This window comes from Carassius carassius, chromosome 36 (genome assembly GCF_963082965.1).
Source record: "Carassius carassius chromosome 36, fCarCar2.1, whole genome shotgun sequence".
Classification (NCBI taxonomy): Eukaryota; Metazoa; Chordata; class Actinopteri; order Cypriniformes; family Cyprinidae; genus Carassius; species Carassius carassius.
This window is the reverse complement of record NC_081790.1, coordinates 25,147,421-25,172,602: the sequence shown is the minus strand read 5'-3', so window position 1 is coordinate 25,172,602 and position 25,182 is coordinate 25,147,421. Positions and strand designations below refer to the sequence as shown.

General features: G+C 37.8%; 1 protein-coding gene across 1 annotated transcript; it reads right to left on the bottom strand.

Moving 5' to 3' along the window:
• Positions 1–64: 64 nt before the first annotated feature.
• On the bottom strand, positions 65–23,706 carry tcerg1b (transcription elongation regulator 1b (CA150)). Its single transcript, XM_059526791.1, has 20 exons — positions 23,541–23,706; positions 18,445–18,655; positions 18,178–18,330; positions 12,881–13,145; positions 12,491–12,742; positions 11,880–12,080; positions 11,675–11,775; positions 11,501–11,589; positions 11,250–11,410; positions 11,078–11,153; positions 8,185–8,320; positions 5,442–5,531; positions 5,238–5,356; positions 5,009–5,159; positions 4,752–4,916; positions 3,175–3,357; positions 2,909–3,088; positions 2,057–2,140; positions 880–980; positions 65–704 (listed from the first exon to the last, which is right to left on the bottom strand). The coding sequence occupies exons 1-20, from the start codon at positions 23,585–23,587 to the stop codon at positions 503–505; spliced, it is 2,967 nt and encodes a 988-aa protein (XP_059382774.1). The 5' UTR covers positions 23,588–23,706; the 3' UTR covers positions 65–502.
• Between the last annotated feature and the right edge of the window lie 1,476 nt (positions 23,707–25,182).

Here is a 25,182-nt window from a genome sequence, read left to right as displayed (position 1 = left end):
CATTTTGTATTCTTTGATTTCACAGCCTGTGCAAATTACAAGATTACAACACAATTGTAAAAAAAAAAAAAAAAAAAAAAAAGGTTGCATTTATTTCCAGTCAACACATACAGAAATATAGCAACAAGTCAAAATTAAACCACTTTAAGAAACATTTTACATGTACTGCGAAGTACACTACTCATTTCACACAGTCTGCATTGGCCTTGTAGTATTAACAGCCTGTTACAATGATAATCCACGAAAAAGACTCTCAACAAGAGGCTGCAGTACCAAGTGCAAGAAACAAGTACAAATGCATTCGCTGCCTGACGAATGAAGTTAATAGATTGACATTAACAATTTGCCTTGTGCCAGCCTGCAACTAGTGGGCATAAAGGGCATCATCTTGCACAGTTTGATTAGATAACACCAACGTTTCAAAAAAATACATGTCTGTAACACTGTGCTATGATGAGTACAGGGCTGGCTAATGCTCAGTCCTCTAAGGTCCTCTAGGGCTTCACTTGGTGGAGCGGCGGCTGGGTTCTGAGGCGGTTGGGGGAGGTGGGGGTCCCCGGCGGTCCAGGTCCTCAATGTAGAACATGATTAGTTTGCGGCGTTCCTCTGGGACACATTCTAGGACCAGGTAACGTTTATCATTTTGAAGAGTTTTCTCAATATCGTTTAGATGTTGGTCTGACTCCTGGATCGACCTCCGTGATCTAAAGAAAATATGCTGGGTTAATCTAACGTTTTTTGTTAAGATTTAACAAATATAAAGGTAAAACATAGATGATAATCATGTTCCTTATTTGGCGAATTACATTTTATATATACATTTATATAGTCATTATTTGCTCACCAAGACATAAGAATTTTTGAAAGAAAAACACGTACCTATATGTAATGAATTTGGTTTCTTTCAGGAGAGTTCTGAAGTCAGCTTTGGCTGTGATATATTTGTCCTTTATGTAATCCTCAAATTCACGTTGTTTCTTCTAGAAGAGATAAAGGAAAGATTGGATTGCACAGTCAGGCGCAGTTGCTCTTCACCGACTGTGCTGATCAAAAGCATGATGGGAAACAATTTTTTTAAATCTGATTTCGTGTGATTATGTATGTAAATTAGGGCTGCCCCCTAATAGTAGACTAATCGTTAGTTGAAATTACAAAATTGTATTCGTCGCAGAAAAAAACAATCCACATTGGAGAAGTCACGCAGATCATTAATGGCTAGCCTATGGTTAATACAGTACATCCGTCAGGACATCCTAAAACTTATCATTCATCCACCACAAATATGGCTTATCTGAAATATTTCTGCCACATGCACATAAACTGACAGTCACCACTGATAAACTACCACTAAATATTGTAGAAACGTGATTTTCTGTAAAGTTGCTTTGCAATGATTTGCATTGTAAAAAGCACTATACAAATAAACTTGAATTGAATATGTAAGTATTACCCATTTTACATGGCCACTCAATCTAATGTTAACCTAGAGAAATGTCCGCTATTCAAGTGTCTGTATGGAAGCTGAAGTGTGCTCACAGCACGACAGATGGAGGCGCCAGTGCATTCACTTGCTCTTAAAATTACGTAAAATTTTAATCTTTGGTCATACAGTTAAGACATAATACATCTTTTAAATCTGAAAAGACTCTACGTTTATTTGTGTGCACTCACAATAACAACAAATCGCAATTTTGTAAAATAATGAAAGCACACATGATGTGCTTTCTGCCGTCTCGGTCTCTGTGTGAACTTGGGCGCGAGACACCGTGTATATCTTTGCATTACAGACATTTAAAATATATCTATAGAGATGTCTACTTTTAAAATGAACCAATTTAAATGGAAAACAAATATTCTAAGATTACGTAATCCGTGTGAAACATGCATAGAAGCATCCAATTCTGTGGAGATGACGTAAAAATCTCTTAAAATAAGAACGAAGACAGTTTATCAGTGAAATGTTAATGCAGATAATGATCTCGCAGGTATCTGTTGTGCTTCGAGAGGTCAGAACTGTCCGTCTTTTACTGCTATCATCTCAAACTATTCAACTCACTCGATCACTGCTGGAGAACTTGATGCAGCGTGGGTCATCTCTGATGATCTTCTTGACTTCCTTCCATGTGGTGGTTAGGGTGATCTATGATTGAATAGTTACATAAGCAGTGTGAACACATCGACAACCCAAAGATACATATCCTAAGGTTCAAATAATGACACATTTTTATCAAATAAAATGTTCAGATTTGATATTTAATAACTTAAATTTGACAATGAATTATTTTACGACTGGTACTTTATACATGCTCAAAAATCTATTGTTTTTCTTTCTTTGTGCAGAAAACCATCTATTTAAGAAAAGATCTGAGTCACTGGAGTTAACGTTAAATCATTTAACAGACCCTTTCACCAAACTAATACTAATATTCTTGTCAATATATAGAAGCAACAATCAAAATAATAAATACAAAATTAAATATACTATAATAACGGCAACATTATACATAATTATTATACAAGTTATTATTATTGTGGTGGTTAAATTTTGATACTTAATATATTAAAATAACATTTACACTATATATAACAACAATATTATATAGTGTTTGTTGTTGTTAAATTATTTTATAAAGACTTAATTTTTATAAAAAATATAATAAGAGGAATAGCAATTACTATTATTATTACTAAATATGTGATAAAACAATGATAGTTATTAGAAAACAATGAATATTATATAATTATTATTTTATAATATATTTTTAAAATAGTAATCACTACTAGTAGTGGTACTTACCATTCTTCTTCTTATATCTTTACATAGAGATCAAGTCTTTATAAAAGCATTTATTAATAACAAGAACAAAAATCATAATTAATATTATATATTGTTGTTGTGTGCTCTCACCGTGGAGGTCTCATCCAGCAGCTGCCTGAAATGTTCCTTCTTCTTCTTGGTAAGAGCCTCCACATGTTCTTCAAACAATTTCTCCTTCTCGTGTCGCTCCAGCAGAGAAGCAGACTTCCAGCGGTGATCTTTACGCAGATTGCGCCTGGTTTCTGACCAGGAAGCATCCGTTGACTTTACCTATATATTTAAAGAATAACAAAAAAATGTAAAAGTGTATATGATTAATGTAACGTACAATGACAACTACAGCAACTGTCACTGACCATGTCTGACATGAGTGCTCTAAAGTGTTGGACAGCTTCCTCTCGTTTATGCTGCTCTCTCTCTCGGTCAATCTCTTTGGTTTGTTCAGATCGAGCTCTCTGCACCTCCCGCTCTCTCTCCCTCAGACTGGCCTCGATACGAGCCTGCCGTTCCAGCTCTTTCTCCTTCTCTGCATCCACATTCTACACAACACAAACACTTCATATTAAACCTATCATTCTCGTCTTGGAGTTTCCTCCTGATGAATCAATAGCCTCGTTTCCACTGTCAGGCTTAAACTAGTGCGTGCCAGGGCCAGTCGGGTTTCCACTGTCACTTCCGGGGGGCTTGATCGTGCCTCGTCGGGGCTTCCTCGGGGCCAACGGCCAGGGTTTTATGGCCCGACGAAAACCTTGGGCCAAAGCTGGCCAGCTGGGGCTAGAGGAGGGGTTATGAACAAAGGCGGAGTTTCTCCATGTCTGGAGAGCGTCAGCTGTGGATCATTTCAGAAAGCTAAAAGCTTCAACACCAGCATTAAAACATTTTTAAAATAAGTTGAGCTCAAAACTTACTCTTACTCAGCAGCGAGTGATTGAAATAACTTGATCTGATGTGGATTATAATCACCATACAAGACAGAAATATTTATAAGCGATGTAAAAGATTATGCACGCTAAACATTAACGTTACCATAGTAAACATGGTAAATGCAACCAGGAGAGATCAGACGTCAGCTTCTTATTCTCTATCACAATTGTGTATTTATTTAACATTTTATTTGTCATAAGTCTCGTTTCGAGAGTTTAGCTACACGTAGCATATCAAAATATAATAATGATTTTTGTTCGGGAGCTTTTATAAAAATAGAGAGCGTCTGCACTACGGATCATTTCAGAAAGATAACGGCTATAACACCAGCATTAAACACTTTATAAAATAAGTTGAGCTCAATTTCAGTCAGCAGCGAGTGTTTGAAATAACGCGATCCGATGTGGATTATAATCACGTAAACAAGGCAGAAATATTTTAAGCGATGTTAAAGACTATGCACGCTAAACATGTTACCATAGTAAACATGGTAAATATGACCGCTTGAAGAAATCAGACGTCAGCTTCTTATTCTCGATCACAATCGTGTATTTATTCAGTAACTTATATTATCTGTCACAAGTCTCGTCTCGAGAGTTTAGCTCCACGTTCATAAATCATAAAAAATATAATAATGTTTTTGTTCGGGAGCTTTTATTGTAAAACATTGATGCTTTTGAATTTGAATGTTTAACAAAGCATGCAAACAAACGGCCGCTTTTATCATGTTCGTGTGTGATCGCGCATGTTCCAGTGATTTATTTTTTAGTTTTCTGATAACTTCTCTTTGTTGGTGAAATGAGGAGGTTGCATGATGTTGTTTCTGAGAGGCGTGTAAAGGGCGTGTTTTAGTGAAGCGCAGTGGAGCTTCAGGCCCTGACTGTGGAAACCCTGTGCTATTCTGGCCTCGGTGCTACTGGCCCGAGGCTATTAGCCCCGCTCGGCCCGTTTTAAGCCCTGGCCCGACAGTGAAAAATGCGGCTAGTAAGACCAGGAACACTGTTCTAACCTTCGCCTGTTTCTCCACATACTGTTTGTACAGTTCTTCTCTAGCAGCGGAGCTCTCCACGGCTTTGTAGCGTGGGTCCGTTTCCACCTTGTCCTTCACTTTGCTCCAGCGTTGAGAGACGTCCACATGGTGATCTGACAGTAAATCGAAGAAGTCCTGCTTCACCTGCAGCCACAAACACAACTTGTGTCAAACAGTCAAATTCAACCTTAACTCTGTCAACATGACAGGATGGTTATGGGAAGCCGGTGACGGACCTTCTCTACTTTGTTTCTGGAGTCTTCCTTGTCCTTCTTTTTCAAGGCGGTCATGAACTCTGTGAACATGGCCTCTCTGTCCTTCATCTTCTCAATGGTCTTGAAGCGAGGATCTTTGGAGTGTTTTGCCGCAAACTCACTGAACGTGGTTCTAATAGGTGAAAGGAAAATTGGTACAAGTGGCAAGACTTCAGGAGGCCACACAATACCTGCACAAGCTGCAACACACCTATTGTGAAGTTTGGCATCTTCCATCATCTTCCTGAAGTCCTCTTTAGCCTGCATGAGTTTATTCTTCTTCTCCTTCCTCTCCTCTTCAGCACGAGTCTTCACGTACTGATCGAACACCTGCACAGCGAATGGAGATTAAAATCACAAAGCTGCCCACTTCTGCTCATTCAGCAACCCTCTATACGCCGAGCGCTCCTCTTACCTGTTTCCTCTCTTTGGGATTGAGCAGCAAATATCGAGGGTCAAACACAATCTTGTGCAGCTCTTTGTCCCATGTGGAAAAAGCTGAAACCTGCAGGTATGAAGGTGGACAAAAAGATGGCTTACCAATGTACCAGAAAAATGGTCAAACAACACTTCAAGTTAATTAATTAACACACATCATATGGGAGTGACCTAAAGAGCTTAACTTGAGGACATATAAAATTCCAATGATACATAACTGAAATCTTTATCAGTCAACACCTACTATAACCACTATTACAAAACTAGAGATGCTAGAGATGGACAAAAAAAATATTGTTTAGCTTCCACATATATTTTTGTGTGATTACATCAAATCAAGCAATGCAAAATACTTGACCATTATACAATGCAACAGTACATTCTTCTGTGGTAAATAATAGTAATTATTTGTAATTTCATGCAACAATTTAGGACCAAAGATGACAGATAGAGATTCTAGTATGAACAGTGAAAAGAGAGGGCACCAATACTACTGTCAAATAGGACTGGGCGGTATGACAATTTTTTGCGTATTATTTACAATTGTTATTATCTTTATGGGTTAGTTCACCCAAAAATGAAATGTTTTACTGAACCCAGAGGGATCCCAGGTGTATATGACTTTCTTCTTTCAGATGAATCCAGTCGGAGCTATATTAAAAATTGTCTTTGATTCTTCAAGTTGTATCATTTCAGTCAGCAGATGTTGCATTGCTTCAGTCCAAAAGACGTGAAATAAAAAGCGCACCTCCATGAAAAAAAAGAAAAAGTGTCTCCAGGGGTAAACAAACGCCTCCAGTAGCAACTCGATGTGTTTTTGGAAGAAAAATATCCATATTCAAAGTGTAAAAATCACTTTGAGGTCAGCGGTGCGCAACGTAATAAACACGTATGAGGTCAGCGTTGCGCAACGTTTGTTTACAGGATCAAAAGAAGCAAAGTTTCCTTATTTAGCAACTTTTACATGATTAACTTCTATATGATAAAACCAGTTTCCTCTTGGCTTATATCGAAATCCTCCAACTTTCTTTACAAATCATCGTTTTGTACTAATTAGTGACCATTGTTTTGTTTGGATCTCTCCGCTGCGTTTCTGCATGCGTGACTTCTGAGAATAATCATTCTTACATGATACGTAATTCACCTGGAACTGCTTCCATTTACAACAGCGAGCGTAAAGCTAGTAGGGCTGTGCAAAAAATCGAATGCGATTTTCATGCGCATCTCATCAGTAAAGACGCTCCTGTAATTAGAAGTATATCTCCAGCACGTGCGTTCGGATCAGGGTTGCCAGGTTTTCACAACAAATCCTGCCCAGTTGCTTCTTAAAACTAGTCCAAAACTAGCCCAATCGCGCTTCCAGGAGGTTCCCCGATAAAAATTGCTTCCCGGTGTTACAATACAAGTTTTTTTAGCAGGGTTGCCTTTGGTAAAATTCGCATTTTAGGTGCTAAATATCACGTTATTTGTATTTGGGTCGCTTCGACCCGCGGACATGAAAAACAACCACAGACTTGGCAACACTGGTTGGCATTTACTACACCGAGCCGTAATTCACTGACAATCTACACAAAATCGATGTTAAAATTGCAGGCGATTCTTTGTCGATTTTGAAAACGATTTTTCAAAAACCCCAATACAAATAATGTGATATTTAGCCCCTAAAATGTGAATTTTACCAAGGCAACCCTTCCAAAAAATTTATATTTTAACAGCGGGAAGCAATTTTTATCGGGGAACCTCCTGGAAACGCGATTGGGCTAGTTTTAAGAAGCAACTGGGCAGGATTTGTTGTGAAAACCTGGCAACGCTGATCTGAATGCACGTGATGGAGATATACTTCTAATCACAGGAGCATCTTTACTGATGAGATGCGCATGAAAATCGCATTCGATTTTTTGCACAGCCCTAAAAGCTAGATTATTATGTTTTGAATATGGATATTTTTCTTACAAAAACACATCAATTCACTACAGGAGGTCTTTGTTCACCCCCCGCAGCCGTGTGACACTTTTTCTTTTTTTTCTTTTTTTACGGAAGGGTGATTTTATTTCACGTCTTTTGGACTGAAGCAATGCAACATCTGCTGACTGAAATGATACAGCTTGAAAGATCAAAGACAACTTTTAAAATAACTCCGACTGGATTCGTCTGAAAGAAGAAAGTCATATACACCTAGGATGCCTTGGGGGGTGGGGGGGGGGGGGATGAGTAAAACACAACCTAATTTAAATTTTTGGGTGAACTAACCCTTTGAGGCTCATCCAGGTATATGTCAGTGCTTCTTATATATTTTGATATCACATTCACATCATGGACTCAATCTCTCATTTATTTACATGTTAGGGAAAAATGTTAGCCTGAATGCACTGCAACTTTTTTCTCAAATTTTTAGCATAAATTACCTGTGCACTTGTGATCAATAACTAAATATAGAGATGTACACAATTACCAGGATATCAACACTATGATATAAGATGTTGATCATACCGCCCATCCCTATAGTCAAGCACAAATCATCTAACATGATCTCAATCAGAAAGCACAGATAAATAAACGGAGTGACAGAGAGAGCAGAGAGATTTAAGACTCTATATTATATAATATTAAAGAAAAATAATAAGAATGAACTTGAGATTGTACCTTGGTGGGTTCCATTCAGATTTATGTCTAACATTACAGAGCTGGTTAGAGTATTGCGTTGGATTGAAGTGTTTTACCCCTCTCTCCAGCAGCATGTCCCTGAACTGGTTCATGCGGGCCTCCAGGGGCACCAGGGCCCGATCACGAGCGGCCTTCAGCTCAGCCTCCACGGCCGCGTCTTTCTCTGCATCAGCCTCCTTCACATCGTCCTTCCTGTCAGAAAGAGGACGACGAGTGTAAGGAAGAACTTCATTTTAGAACACTTTTCTTTTTTGCTTCTACGCTAGTGAGAAAAAAAATTATAATAAAAATTTGGAGAGGAACTCTGAAAATGGAAGATTGCCCCCCTTATATTGTTGAGAGAATTGACATCTCTATCAAACAGAAATGTATTTACTAGAACTATAGAAAGATTGAGATATTTAAATCTCATAATATTTGTGTAGTTATAATCAATGCATTTAGTTCCTTTTAAGGATAGAAAATATACTTTTAGAAACCGCTAAAAAAAAAAAAAGTTGATTTCAAAAAAAGTTAATCAAAAAGTTGATTTATTTCACTAAATCCACTCAAAAAGTGAAACTTGTATATCATATTCATTCATTACACACAGACTGATATTTCAAATGTTTATTTCTTTTAATTTTGAAGATTATTACTGACAACTAAGGAAAATCCCAAATTCAGTATCTCAGAAAATTTTAATATTACTTAAGACCAATACAAAGAAAGGATTTTAAGAAATATTGGCCAACTGAAAAGTATGAACATGAAAAGTATGAGCATGTACAGCACTCAATACTTAGTTAGGGCTACTTTTGTCTGAATTACTGCAGCAATGTGACGTGGCATGGAGTCGATCAGTCTGTAGCACTGCTCAGGTGTTATGAGAGCCCAGGTTGCTCTGATAGTGGCCTTCAGCTCTTCTGCATTCTTGGGTCTGGCATACCGCATCTTCCTCTTCACAATACCCGTATATATTTTCTAAGGGGTTAAGGTCAGGCGAGTTTGCTGGCCAATTAACCACTTGAGCTGTTATTTTGATTTTTTGAGAATTAGGCATATGCAATATTGGACCCACCGGTGGGTCCCCAGAGTTGATGTGGTTAAGAACAGGGACACCATGGTCCTTAAACCAGGTACTGGTAGCTTTGGCACTGTGTGCAGGTGCCAAGTCCTGTTGGAAAATGAAATCCGCATCTCCATAAAGTTGGTCAGCATCAGGAAGCATGAAGTGCTCTAAAACTTCCTGGTATATGGCTGCGTTGACCTTGGACCTCAGAAAACACAGTGGACCAACACCAGCAGATGACATGGCACCCCAAACCATCACTGACTGTGGAAACTTTACACTGGACCTCAAGCAACGTGGATAGTGTGTCTCTCCTTTCTTCCTCCAGACTCTGAGACCCTGATTTACAAAGTAAATGCAAAATTTACTTCCATCAGAGAACATAACTTTGGACCACTCCGCAGCAGTCCAGTCCTTTTTGAAGCGAGACACTTCTGACGCTGTCTGTCGTTCAGGAGTGGCTTGACACAAGGAATGCGACAGGTGTAACCCATGTCTTGCATATGTCTGTGCATAGTGGTTCTTGATGCACTGACTCCAGCTGCAGTCCACACTTTGTGAATCTCCCCCACATTTTTGCATGGGTTTTGTTTCACAATCCTCTCCAGGGTGCGGTTATCCCTATTGCTTGAACACTTTTTTTTCTACCACATCTTTTCCTTCCCTTTGCCTCTCTGTTAATGTGCTTGGACACAGAGCTATGGTATCAGCCAGCCTCTTTTGCAATTACCTTTTGTGTCTTGCCCTCCTTGTGCAAGGTGTCAATTTTGGACAACTGTCAAGTCAGCAGTCTTCCCCATGATTGTGTAGCCTACAGATTGTGTAGCCTACAGACTGAGAGACCATTTTAAGGCCTTCGCAGGTGTTTTTAGTTAATTAGCTGATTAGAGTGTGCACCAGGTGTCTTCAATATTGAACCTTTTCACAATATTCTAATTTTCTTATACCGAATTTGGGATTTTCCTTAGTTGTCAGTAATAATCATCAAAATTAAAATAAACATCTAAAAAATATCATTCTGTGTGTAACGAATGAATATAATATACAAGTTCCACTTTTTGAATGAAATTAGTGAAATAAATCAACTTTTTGATGATATTCTAATTATATGACCAGCACCTGTAGTAATTAAACCATATTTAAGTTATGGGATGTGTCAATATTTAATTTTGACAGCACTACTATACAAATGTATTTGAATTTGAGAAAGCGTGTTCTAAGAATGTCGAAGCACTGCAATATCCTTAATCTGCGCATCAACTGGTTATTTTGCCATATGCAAGTTAGAACAGATGTCATGTACAAATATGTTTGTATTTTTGCCAACCGTTTTTTTTTTTTTTTTTTATAAATCCCATCAATTACATGAATACACATCACTGAAGGGCTGAGGTTTTGGTTGGTTCACTGGGGTTTGCCTAATGGAGGCTTAAGAGAGGTCAAACAAGGTGGGTTACCTTGGAGGCCCACGTTGGCATCGCCAGAGCTTAGAAGCGTTCCCTGAAAAATAGTCCCCAGTGCAACAGGACCACTGTTTGGGGTCAGGGGGAGGCAGGCGTGAAGGGCACTGATGGGAAACAGTGACTGATTTGATTTGGTAAGCGTCATATGGAGTCACCACTTTTCAAAGACCCAAACTAAAGATTACCACAGCCAAGACAAGTCAGCATTGGGTGGAGAAAAAAAAAATCTTTGCCGCCGAAGATTTCTTTAAATGTGACATAAAATGGTCCAATCAACATGTCTTAGCTCAGGACTTGAACGGCAACAGCCTCATTTGCTTTTCTCTTCATATGACAAGAAATACAATGTTCATGTCACTTCTGATTTCTTCTGTATAGTACAAAGTCTAGGTGTTCTGCCCCTTACGGTTCCTGCTGAGGGTCGTTGGTACTTACTTCCACTTCTTAGCCTTAGAAGGCCCATCGTCCAGTGTGTCCTCTATGGTTGTGTCAATGTCCACTTTGGTGAAACCTGCAATGAGCAATAAAGGTGTGTGTTGGTTTTTCTATGATACTATCAACAAATCTTAGTTCACAAGCAATCTAAAATGGTGACAGAGAGTTTCACCTATTTTCTTGTTGTCATCTAGCCCCCTTTTGTGGGTGGGTTCTTGAATGTATTTGTCCACATCAGCACGAGCCACCAGCTCGTCAGGTCGGTCCCACATGGACAGGCGTGTGGTGGGGTTGTAGTAAAACACACGGTCATCTCCAGTCCAGACCACACACCTAAAAAAAAAAAGAAATAAAAAGAAATTATTATGTAAAAAAATTTCTGAAATCTACTGAAACTTGGAAAAGGAAGGAAAAAGGGCTCACCAAGGAGTACCAGGAATTGGGTTTGTGGCTACAGGTTTTGCCTTCTGAACTGCTTTTGCCTCCTCTGTCATCTCTTCTTCCCTGGGCAACTACAACATCAAAATCTATATTATTTTTTAAATTCTCAAAATTTGCTTTAAACAAATCTAAATGACCTTCAGACTTTATGCTTACCCACGGAGAACCACCAAAGCTGTGAGATTTGGCTTCCATGTCTATATCCTTTAAAACTAAATCATCATTATGGCCATCTTTAGTCTTGTCACTGTCCTGATCTGCTCAGAAAAATACATCTGGGATTTAGCAGAGCAAGTCAATCTTAATGGTCAGTGCAGTTAACAACAGCAACAACAGTCCTGAGGCTCCAGGCCTCGCTTACCTCTCTCTTTTAGCTCAGCAGGTTTTTTCCAGGTGCACTCCAGAGTGCGATTGTTATAATAATACATTTTCCCATCAGCTGTCTTGTACTCCGACCATTCGGGAAGTGGAAGAGCCCCCCTAAGAGATGCAGAAGCTGCAGTGAAAGCTAGCTGGGGATGCATCATGGGTACTAGTGGAGGGCCCATCCCTGGCAGCACACCTTTAAAAATAAATTGCATTCAGTAACAAATATAAAGTAAAAAAAAAAAAAAAAAATTACCACACACACACCACACATTCTAGATATCTCCATATATCTGGATTTCTCACTGAAAACTCTGTACGACCATTTATTTTAAAGCTGTAGAAACTATAACATTCTCATGACTTAAGATTATTAATCTTGATGACTTTTCCGTGCTTAGAATTCAAAATGTTAAATGTCCTGATATTTGTAGCATAAGTCTATGCACCTTGTTCACATAACTTTGTAAGAACAGATCGCCATCTACTGGTTGAGTTATTCAAGTATACATTCAATGGAGGACTGCTACATTTGCTGTCCTGTTTAGCTAAACTAACTTACTTTTAGAATTTTTTTATTTATTTATATAAAAAAAATTTCCGTACCAGGCAGTGGTATGTGCATGCCAGGTAGGGGCACTCTGAATGGAGGGACCATGAGCGGGGGGAATGCTGGGATTGCAGCGGCTGGCTGGGCCATGGGTAGGCCAGGAGGGAGACTTTGAGGCAACAGCGGCATTGTCTGCACTGCAGTGACTGTAGTGGTTACTGTAGGAACACTGACCACAGCAACAGGGCTCACGCCTACACTAGCCGGAGGTGTAGATGCCACTGTAAGCATCTCTGAAACAACAGAAGCTACAGGAAGAATGAATGTGTGTTTAAAGTTCATATCAAGAGAAAACACTGTATATTTATCATATTAGCCATGAGTACTCAATTAAATAAATGCTCTATTATTTTACAGGCAGCTATAATTCCTTGTGTAATACTCACTGGTGGAGGGTTGGGAGGCAGCGGGGGCTGGACTGGTGCTTGGGTCAGGACTGGTGCTCAGGGTGAGGGTGGGGGAGACTGGCTCGAGCACAACCGTGGTAGAGCTGCTGGGGGAAGCTGCAGTAGAGGCAGTGCTGTTAGGAGCCACTGCAGCTCCTCCAGACTGAGCTGCCATTAGAGGATTGAGCTCTGACTGCTGGATGATCTTTACTCCCTCTGGTTTGGTCCAGGCCGACTCACGTGTCCGGGCATTGTAGTAATATACCTGGGAAGAATGTGGTGGGAAGGTTTTAAAAGTCCAAGTATGCTAATGCTAGGATGGGTTGTCCAACCACTATCCAAATGAACCAGGAATTGCTATAAAAAGTGGTAAAAAAATACCATGAAGAATACAAGTCTTGTTTTTTGTCATCTGAAACATGCTGTGGCTTAAAAAGTCAAGCATGCAAAACATACATAAAGCACACACATTTGGATTCATGCTGAACAAGAGACATAAGTGAGCCCACGTGTAACGGATAGCACAGTGGTTCCCAACCTTTTTCAGCTCGCGGCCCACACAAGCACACACAAATGTTTGCGCGACCCACTTCAAAAAAAATTAACTGACCCCGCTATTGTTGGGTTAATAACTAAGTACTCAGAAGCTAGATTGTTAACTGCATTTATTGAATGAACTAGGGCTGTGCGATATGGACAATAAAAAAACTATCGCGATTTATTTGATCAATTTTGCGATTGTGACACACCGATATGCTTTTACAGTCATAAATGCATTGAGGATTTATTTGAAACATATTTCCAAAAGAAAACCAATTAGACCTTTATCAAAAAGTTGTAACGTCTCTAGAACAGACATAATTTAAAATTATCACTATAGTAAAGATGTAACAAAATGTAGCTATGGACTTATGGCAAATAAATAAATAAATAAATCCCGTGTTTTTTTTCTTTTTTGCCATGTATTGTTCATAGAGGTCATTAATTGTAGCGGTGCCTCAGGTGTTTGAAGTGTGTATACAGTATGTGTATGCAGTCAGCAGCAAGAACGCATAAATATAACGCGAAAGCACATTAAAATAATGCACGAGCACAAATCTCTGTTCGCACGCAGATTTCCTTTGCTCCATTTTCGCACGTTTTTATAGCCTTTTACCGCGTACAGTGTGAACGCTCTGATCCGTTAACATGGGCTCGGAAAAAAGGCGCATCACAGACAGTGTGTGAACCTAAAGTTAGGCATATGCCCAGTCTGTTCTGTTCTCGCGCTAGGCGCAATGCTTGGATCAGATAGTGTACTACGGGAGGTCAGGGCCGCGAAAAATCATGCTATAAAACGATTTAGAAATAGTGCACGCTCAAATCGTGATTTTATGACGATTTCTATTAATCGCACAGCCCTAGAATGGACTGAACAGAAAATAACTCTACGGGAAATAACGGGAAAACCAGATCCAGGCAGAGCTCGGCAGCGGGTAGATAGTCACTGGAGCAAGCAGTCAGGAGGAAACACAACAGCCATTTATGCATGTTTGGTTTTGTTGTTTTGTAGCATATGCAGCAAAAATATCTAAGATAAATTTGTGGTTTATTCTTAAACCGATCAGCGAGCTCGAATAGTGGAAACATAGTAACGGTTTAATATTTATTTTTGTTATTTAATATATATATATATATATATATATATATATATATATATATATATATTTATTAGGGCTGGGATAAACGATTATTTTTTAAACGATTAATCTATCGATTATTTTTCGATGCATCGATTAATCTAACGATTAATTTTCCAGATCGATTTGATTTCGATTATCTCCCCATTAATTGACTACTAACAATTTATAGATGTTGATTTACATATCTGAATGAAAAAAACATCAATTCCTTAACATTGCAATATATGTTTATTGCTCTTAAAATGACAAAATAAAAGACTGACTAAGAATGCATTACTTTGCACTTGTATAGAGATAGCATTCAATAAAACCTTGAAGCCTTGAAAACACATAGCTTACTGAAACAAGCTTACTGAACACATAGGGCCTAGCTTACTGAAAAAAGAAGTTCTTTCAGATGAAAATAACAACAACTTGATGTCTAGCATTCAATAAAAAGGTCACCCAAAATACTTGTTTAGAGCAATTGAAAGAATACAGTATGTAAATGTAAACTTGAGGGCTTTAAGCTAATACAGAGAGTGCTTTTACAAAAAAAATAAATAAATAACAGTGGGAGCCAGCAGCCTGTCATGGAGTAAAAAAAATCTCTGAATGCTCCACGTGAAACTTTGGCGTTCCGCCCTTTTTCTATCGTGTCTAATGATTTTGGTTAATATGCACAAGGAAGGGAGAGAGCAGGAAGGGAGAGAGCAAGAAGCGCTCGCGTTGTTTGAAGACTGTGAGTGCGCGCTCAGCCGGGGCTCTCTCTCGTACGCGCCCTGTCACTGTCACTCACCGATCAAATAAGGCTTTGACAGCCGCCAAAAAAAAAGATCAATGCAGAAAAACCCCTGGATTGGTTATATAACGTTGGACAGAATGTTGATCCGGCCATCGCGTATATTCAGCGCACATAAGGTAAACGTTTTGCAAACGTTTTTTAGAGATATAAAACCAGGTCGACGAATCGATGCGCATATTTTGCGTCGATGTATTTTTTGCGTCGACGTCATCGATGACCTTTGACGTTGGCCCAGCCCTAATATACATATATATATATATGTCTCGGCTCGGTGTTCATCTTCAGTTCTCTCTTCACAGCAGTTCAGTCAGAACTGTTTGAGTACATGAATTACTCCGGGATATTGGTTTGTTTGAACTCAGAGGGAGTGTCAGCCACATTAAAAAGTTAAAAGCTTAAGTCATTTGTGGACCGTTTTAAACGATTCAGTTCGATTTGGTGAACTGGTTCAAGAAGATCCGGTTACAACGAATGATTCATTCGCGAACCGGATATCACAAACTGCTTTATTTTGAACTCTCTCTCACAACAGACACGGAAGAGAAGACAATGCTGAATAAAGTTGTAGTTTTTGCTATTTTTGGACCAAAATGTATTTTCGATGCTTCAAAATATTCTAACTGACCCTCTGATGTCACATGGACTACTTTGATGATGTTTTTCTTACCTTTCTGGACATGCACAGTAGACCGTTCACACAGCTTCAATGTGTGATTGTTTAAAATAGAGATCACAATTTTCCTTCAATTCTGAATATACAACTAAACAAAATTTAATAGATTTTTGAATTAAGAAAAAACATTTGACTACAACCCGAATTCCGGAAAAGTTGGGACGTTTTTTAAATTTTAATAAAATGAAAACTAAAAGACTTTCAAATCACATGAGCCAATATTTTATTCACAATAGAACATAGATAACATAGCAAATGTTTAAACTGAGAAAGTTTACAATTTTATGCACAAAATGAGCTCATTTCAATTTTGATTTCTGCTACAGGTCTCAAAATAGTTGGGACGGGGCATGTTTACCATGGTGTAGCATCTCCTTTTCTTTTCAAAACAGTTTGAAGACGTCTGGGCATTGAGGCTATGAGTTGCTGGAGTTTTGCTGTTGGAATTTGGTCCCATTCTTGCCTTATATAGATTTCCAGCTGCTGAAGAGTTTGTGGTCGTCTTTGACGTATTTTTCGTTTAATGATGCAGCAAATGTTCTCTATAGGTGAAAGATCTGGACTGCAGGCAGGCCAGGTTAGCACCCGGACTCTTCTACGACGAAGCCATGCTGTTGTTATAGCTGCAGTATGTGGTTTTGCATTGTCCTGCTGAAATAAACAAGGCCTTCCCTGAAATAGACGTTGTTTGGAGGGAAGCATATGTTGCTCTAAAACCTTTATATACCTTTCAGCATTCACAGAGCCTTCCAAAACATGCAAGCTGCCCATACCGTATGCACTTATGCACCCCCATACCATCAGAGATGCTGGCTTTTGAACTGAACGCTGATAACATGCTGGAAGGTCTCCCTCCTCTTTAGCCCGGAGGACACGGCGTCCGTGATTTCCAACAAGAATGTCAAATTTGGACTCGTCTGACCATAAAACACTATTCCACTTTGAAATAGTCCATTTTAAATGAGCCTTGGCCCACAGGACACGACGGCGCTTCTGGACCATGTTCACATATGGCTTCCTTTTTGCATGATAGAGCTTTAGTTGGCATCTGCTGATGGCACGGCGGATTGTGTTTACCGACAGTGGTTTCTGAAAGTATTCCTGGGCCCATTTAGTAATGTCATTGACACAATCATGCCGATGAGTGATGCAGTGTCGTCTGAGAGCCCGAAGACCACGGGCATCCAATAAAGGTCTCCGGCCTTGTCCCTTACGCACAGAGATTTCTCCAGTTTCTCTGAATCTTTTGATGATGTTATGCACTGTAGATGATGAGATTTGCAAAGCCTTTGCAATTTGACGTTGAGGAACATTGTTTTTAAAGTTTTCCACAATTTTTTTTACGCAGTCTTTCACAGATTGGAGAGCCTCTGCCCATCTTTACTTCTGAGAGACTCTGCTTCTCTAAGACAAAGCTTTTATATCTAATCATGTTACAGACCTGATATCAATTAACTTAATTAATCACTAGATGTTCTCCCAGCTGAATCTTTTCAAAACTGCTTGCTTTTTTAGCCATTTGTTGCCCCCGTGCCAACTTTTTTGAGACCTGTAGCAGGCATTAAATTTTAAATGAGCTAATTAAGTGGATAAAAGTGTAAAATTTCTCAGTTTAAACATTTGCTACGTTATCTATGTTCTATTGTGAATAAAATATTGGCTCATGTGATTTGAAATTCCTTTAGTTTTCATTTTATTAAAATTTAAAAAACGTCCCAACTTTTCCGGAATTCGGGTTGTACACGATTCAATGACTACATCATAGAAACTTCACTTGTTTCATTATGGAAGGAAACAAATCTCTTTAAAGAATTACTGAATGAGAACTATATCTTTATCTGAAGCTGAAGTTACTTTTAAAATGTGACTCACTCGATCAATATCTAAAATATGAACTTCCATCCCAGGACATCTGTGATCATTTGATTTTTTTATTTATTGTTTTATGCAGAAAGAACAAGCTGTTCATATCCATTCATGACAACTGCTCTCTCTGATGCAAATACAATGCAAATACTTGACAAAGATTTAAGAGACATAGGTGAATTGTTTTCAAAGTTTACAATCAAAAAGATTGTAATCTTAACTATTAAGTGTACAACTATTATTCAGTTATATTTATTTTACTTTAAAAGAAAGTTTGTCTTTTAGATGGTACCTTTCCTTCTGGTGTGGTGTTCTCTACCCAGATTTCATCACTAGTCAAGCTGGACACCGCTCCAGTTCCTGGTGATGGAGGCATTCCAGGTGGAAAGATCATACCAGGAGGAGGAGGCATGTTACTCATGGGTGGAGGCATGAACGGTGGCCTCTGTGAACAACAGAACAGGGTTTGATATTTAAACATTTTAAAGTAACTTTCAATCAGTCTCTTATTGTTTTGGTGCACAAGTTTTTTTTTTTTTTTTTTTGTAAGCGCACCTACCTGCAGGTGAGGGGGTCCAATAGGTGGGGGTATCGGTGGCATATTGGTGTCAAACATTGGTCTACCAAAAGGGGGTCTAGGGGGTGGTGGTGGTCCTCTCATCATGCTGAAGGGTGGAGGTGGGGGTCGTAGTAACGGAGGAGGTCCTCGTAACACTGCGGTAGGTGGTGGAGCAGGGCTACGGAAATGTAAAGCCTGCTGTAACACCATCCTGCGGGGTAAAAAAAAAATCAGTAACTACCGATATACTTGGTATGCAAAACCTCTACTTGATTCAAATTTTCACTGTACACTAAAAGCTAAATGATCAAAGTGGTCAAGACATGCAACCGATTCGATTTATGTGATAACACAGAAGAAACACTGGTGTCAGATGTTAATGAGCCTGGCATGATCATTTATTATGCGTTTAATTAATTTCTCATGTAAAATAAAGAATGGGACGTGCTTGCTTTAAAAAAATAAATAATAGAAATCAATATTCTGAATAGACCCTAACTGAACAAAATGTAACTTTTTAAAATCAGTTTGAATGAATGATTCAATGACTCCCTCATAAAGACTTCAAATACTTCATTACTGGACTTAAGGACTCTTTCATTCTTTCTTGTCTCTTGCTTAAAGAAAAGGGCAACTGGTATAAGTCCATTTGCTTGTCAAAAAATATCCAGACTAGGGTTGTGCGATATGGACAAAAAAAACCTATCACGATTTTTTTGTTCAATTTTGCGATTTCGATTTTAATCACGATTTTGACACACACACACACACACATGCTTTACAGTCATAAATGCAATCAGTATAAATTTGAAACATATTTCCAAAAGAAAACCAATGAGAGCTTTATCAAAAAGTTGTAACATGTCTCTAGAACAGACAAAATAAAAGTCAAAATAATCACTAAGTAAAGATGTCAAACAAAATGTCTAGACATATGGCAAAAAAAAATAAATAAAATAAAACCCGTGTTCAGGGATTTATTTATTCACTGTAGCGGTGCCTCAGGTGTTATATGTTTTGCCCAATATATTTATTGCCCAAGGTTCACACGTACTCTGTCTGCAGTGTGTATAGTATACAGTAAGTTATGTGTACGCGGATCAGAAGCAGCAACGAGAGCGCATTATTGTAACGCAGATTTTCTTTGCTCTGTTAAAAAAAAACAGATGTGCGTGCTCAGATCATATTAAATCTTTTCACACCTTTCTATTTATACACTTTTTTGTTCTCATCTTTTTACTGCATGCAGTGTGAACATTCTGATCCGTTAACATGGGCTCGAAAAAAAACCTGGAACCTGGAGTTAGGCATATGCCCAGTCTGCTCTGTTCTCGTGCTGCATCCTGATTGGTTCAGTTAACATACTGCGGGAGGCTGGGGCCACGGAAAATCGTGCTATATAGCGATTTAGAAATAGTCAGAAGCGCAAAAAAGAAAATGGATTTAAGAAATGTTATTGTTTTTTAATTATTAAAATCACTGTTCATTTTTAAATTAACATTCGCCTCGTCTTTATTTTTACTAATTATTATTTTTAACCCTTTAAACCTCCCACACACACAAAAAAAAAATCTGCCTATTTTGTTCCAAACTTTAGGATACATTACGCTATCACCACAAAATAGAAACAGATACAGCTAACATGCTGGTGAACATCATCAAAAAAGTATTTCCCCCCTAACTTATTTCGGTCCTGAGATATGGAATGTCAAATAAGACCGATTTGAAAAGTACAGTAAGTTTTCTATCAAACGATCCCAATCTTTTGCCTCCCTTGCTACAGTCTTTGAGTTATGAGTCATTATTTTTGTGTATGTCACTCAACACCGGGTTCAAAGGGTTAATGTATGGGGAAAATCTATATTTAGCTTATATGCTTAATTGTATGAATGCTACTACAATGTTTACACTACAACGATTCATTTACCGATATTTTATATCACTTCTGATAGTAATAAAAACATCATGTGACAAATACACTGATTCAATCTGTGTTGCTGTTTTTTTTTCCTCTCTCAACAATGCAATTTTGACCCAAGGCAACTTATACTCAGATTAGAGCTGACTGATTCTGGATAAACTGAGAATCCGATCTTTGACTCAAATAGCGATCATTATTCTCCCACGATTCTGAACTAAAAATAACGTGTGACAAAATTTTTGCTGCAGTTCATTTAAAGTGTTTAATTTGAATTAATTATTAAAGATTTATATACATAATATGTATTTAAAATATATTTTAAAAAGTGGTTTGAATGAATGATTCAATGACTCGCTCGTAAGTCCTCGTACACTTGTTTCATTACTGGATGAATCAGCATTTTTGAACAAATTTCTTGAACGATTCAATGACCAATTATTTTTTTAACAGTAACTTTGTAAACAATTTAACTTTAACAGTAAACAATGCAATCAACACACCATTATTTGAAGAGCCGGTTATAAACTTTCATTCCAGTATTTCTATGATAATAAACATGACTGTAAGACAGAAATAATACAGTTGAAAAAACTGTTTGTGAAGTGGTTTCTTACCCAAAAATTGTAAATGTTTTCGCTCGGTGTCAGGTTTGGATGTTCTGGTATCATTTCCTTTACAGATTTAACAGACACGCCGAATCATTGTCATTTAAAAACGGGATTGCATGGGTGTTTGAATTGAGATCGCAATCTTTTAATGATTAATCATGTAAATATAACTCAAATGCAACTTATTTTCCGGGAACTGTGTTACTATTTTTAAGTACTTTTTTAAAATGAAAAACATATAAGCTATTAATAATTGAAAACAATTGCATGAAGTCAGTAACTAAATATAGATTCAAAACATACCAGATTTGCTGGTATGTTCTGAATCTATATTTAGTTATTGACTTCAAGCAATACCTTTTATTTGCCACATTCTTTATTTCCACATTCATCCCACATCTTCATCCTTATAGAATATAAATAGAATAATGTAAACTCTTGACAGCTCCTGTATTACCTACTTTTTAGGTGATTGAGGTGAATGGTTCCTTTAATTTATTTCCCCCCCTTGTTTTTTGGACACTGTTGTCATTACATGTGAAACTATTGATTGTGTGAATTTACCATTACATATTTGTAATACCTTTTCCAAAGCACATTTTTTTCTTGTGTGTTCAAACCACACACACACCTTCAAGGACCTTCTTTAAGGTCCTTGTGAAAGAAACACATTACAAGTAAGAGCAGTGATTGATTATTATTATTATTTTCAGCATTATTACTTTTAATAATGACATCATAGACAACTTCAGATCGAGGCTACATTCAAATGAATGCACAGAATGAATAGCTGCTCACAAAAAGTGATTGTGCACTATTAGTTTTTTCCCCTTTTTTTATGTTTTTGGACCTCTAGAGGGCACAGGACTGCAGGCCATGGTTGCCATCAGTACTGCTTGTTTTCTAGGCCTTTGTTTGCACCGTGGGTGGGTTGGTTTTTGTAATTTTTCTTTTTTTGATTTCTTTGGTTTAACGGGGCATTTCTCTGTTGTATGACCATCTTTAGAATGCAGTGTCAGCGCCAAAATTTAATAATTGATCTATTTATTGTGTTTCTGGCTATGTCATTAATACAATGTCTGTGCCATGATCAGGTAGGCCTGAGAAGGTCTGGCCAGGCTACTAGGCCATTTATTTGCACCGTGTATAGGTTTGGGATGGATTTTTGTCCATCATCAGCAGGGCTGTAGACTGAATGGAAATTACTTTTTTCCCAGCGCCCATGCTGTGGCCAAAAGACCAATGCCAACCCAGGCTTCTGGGCAGGTCAAAACTGCTGTTAATGCATTTTTCGCAGTATTTACAAGCTTTCTTCCCAGTGATTGCTTGACAGGCTTAGGCCGGCTTACTCCTGGAACTTCCCAATTGTCTTGAGATCTGCTCTCCTCAAAGCGGTTGTTTTTGTGCACTCTGCACGTCTGGAATTGCCCAGAGAATGAGATGTCTTCACACAGATCAGCAATTTCAGAGTTCCCGGGAAACAATAAGTGATCGGCCCAAACGACACGCATTGGTCGTTTGTCCAACAGCTCTGAAAAATCCAAAGCCTCTAGAGCATTTTTTGCATCACTGCGATGTTCAAAAGTAACCAAAGCATACCCACGACAGAGGTTATTTCTACTTCTGAACACTTGCAGAGAACAAATGGGTCCAAATGGGTCGAATACGTCATGCAGCATTCGTTTGTCCACAAGTGGGTGCAAATTGATAACAAGCAACGGCCAGCTGAGGTCTCTTTGCATGTTATCCTCACTAGAAGACCACTCAAAGGATACTGGCATTTTGCTATTACTATATGAAGCTCGCAAATGCTGTGTACAAGTCACAACTAATGTCTCTGCAAATAGATACCTCAGTCGGATCAAGTTTATCATCGAACAGCTTTGCTCCTTTTATAGGCTCCGAACGTTCCAAATGCCGATGACGTCACAACTGTGTCACAATAGGACATCACGTGACATGCATCCAAAACAATAATTTAAAAATATAATTCAATTAGCGTAGATTTAAATCAATCAGTCAATGAATGCTTAGTTCCCACTTGTATTCAATAATTGCTCAACTTTTAACCTACATTAGACATTCCAGTATTACAAGTATTTTGCAGCGATATGACCAATATATGACTTTCTTTTTATTTTCAGTGCTTATTTAAACTGTTTTAAACGCAAGCTAGACAAAAATAATAATAATAATAATAATAATAAACACGGCGTGTAAAAGCATCCCTTGTCCATGAAAAAGATTAAATGTCGTGAACAAGCCTTTAGATAGGCTTAAGATAGCAAGCAAAACCAGGCACAGATAACAAACCAATAGTTGCTAACGGGAAATATCAAACATTTTATTTATTTTTATTAGTATGCCATTGTTACACGTATAACTTTGTCCCCCATGCGTTTCTGGTCACGCGTAAACTACTGAAGCAGAGAAATAAACATAGAGTGAACATTTAGCAAACAAGCTAACTGCGCCAGCGGGCTTTACCACCATAACACAGGCTCGCTATATAGCTCAGATAAAACATAGAAGTGTTGTCATACTGAGTCCTTTTAACTTCATCTGACCTGTTCGCCCCGAGTCCAGCACTTTCTCCTTCTATGTTCTCCGCCATCGCTCTAGAAACTAAACAGTTGAACTTCCTGTGAAGCACCACTTCTTCTTCTTCTTCTTCCCAGTTTAACGGCGGTTGGCATCCAGCACCATAGATATAAATACAGACGCCTCATTGGTCGCTTCGAGCCGTTGCTGTGATTCGTCAACGCGTCTGCCATGTTTGTGAGGGCAAGACTGCTTTAAAAATAAATGGAAGTAAACGGGGGAGCTGCGTTTTTTCTGGATAAAAACACGATAGCGTTCACATTTATCAACCGATTTCATAGGTTTGTGATCTACACGTAGTTAAAAATAACTATGTCTCCAGTTATTTAGTTAGGTTTGGAAAATTATTAATTTTCGTAAGAAATTGTGAAAACTCACATTTGTCTAACTTTTTGATTTTTTTCGGTTTACAATTCTATGATGTTAATGAAGTATAACTGTGACATATGCATGTAATGTAATTTGAATTTGTAGAGTGTTTCATTGCTTTCACTGTGTTCAACACCAACATTTGAGCTTTTCTTGTGCTTCAGGTCAGAGCACAGCTCATTCCCTTTAAAATAATGGAAGAAAATCAAAATAAAACATCTTTAAACACTAATAATTTACCATCATTGAGGAAATTGAAGACAACCAGCAAATACAAATAAAAAAGTGACACACTTGTAGTCTGCTTTTTGTTTTGATAGCACTCTATAGCCTACATAAACTCCACAACAAACGATAACAAAGCAACTGATAAGCCTTTATGGATCCAGTAAAACTTAACAGTGGTCAAATATTATGCACTGATACAGTGCACAGTAAAAATATAGTAAAAGTGATATGTAGTATTAAAAAGTACATGTGGTACAATTTGTAGTAAAATGAAAAATATAAAAAGAGAGTACAACAGTACAATAACATACATGATATAATACATTTATAATATGTATAATACCGTAATATAAATGAACAACAATGGATGAATAATAGCAAGAAGAATATGTAATATCAAGGGTGGAATAATACAGAATAGACAAAAATTAAGAATACATAGTAAATTATAGAGGACAATAAATAATTGTGAAATGTAAAAATGTAATGTAAAAAAAACTTGACAATGCTTGACATTTTGTTCTACAATGTATATTACACACACCTATGCAGAAAACACTAATTTTGAAACAGTTGTTTATTTTTCAATATATGTTAATACATATGTTTGGGGCATGAGTGTGTGCCGTTTACGTTGTACAACAAAATGTCAAAGCTTAACTATGTTTAACATAGACTAGAATATGAGATGATCCCCTTCAAGAAAAGCGTTCTATTAATCAAAATTAATAATCATTATTACAACATCAAGAGCAATAATAAACAATGATTTTGTCATGATATTGCAGCTGGACTCTATGAGTTCCTGTGTTTTTCATTTCTAGGCTGTTTACATGATGCAGTTTTTGTGTAAGGACACATACAGTACATGATCAGCATTAAGCAGCTGCCTACTGGATAGGACTGTGGAGAGCATAATGATTGGAAGTTTGAGCACTATAACCAAAAATAAAATAATAAATAAATAAATAACATATATAATAATAATAAATAAACAATAACGCTTTATTT

Coding starts and splice junctions, on each gene's coding strand:
- tcerg1b (XM_059526791.1), bottom strand. CDS start 23,587: ATGGCGGAGAACATAGAAGGAGAAAGTGCTGGACTCGGGGCGAACAG. Junction 11,776..11,879: donor TGCTGAGCTAAAAGAGAGAG/GTAAGCGAGGCC, acceptor TTTTCTGAGCAG/ATCAGGACAGTGACAAGACT. Junction 981..2,056: donor AGTTCTCCAGCAGTGATCGA/GTGAGTTGAATA, acceptor TATCTCTTCTAG/AAGAAACAACGTGAATTTGA.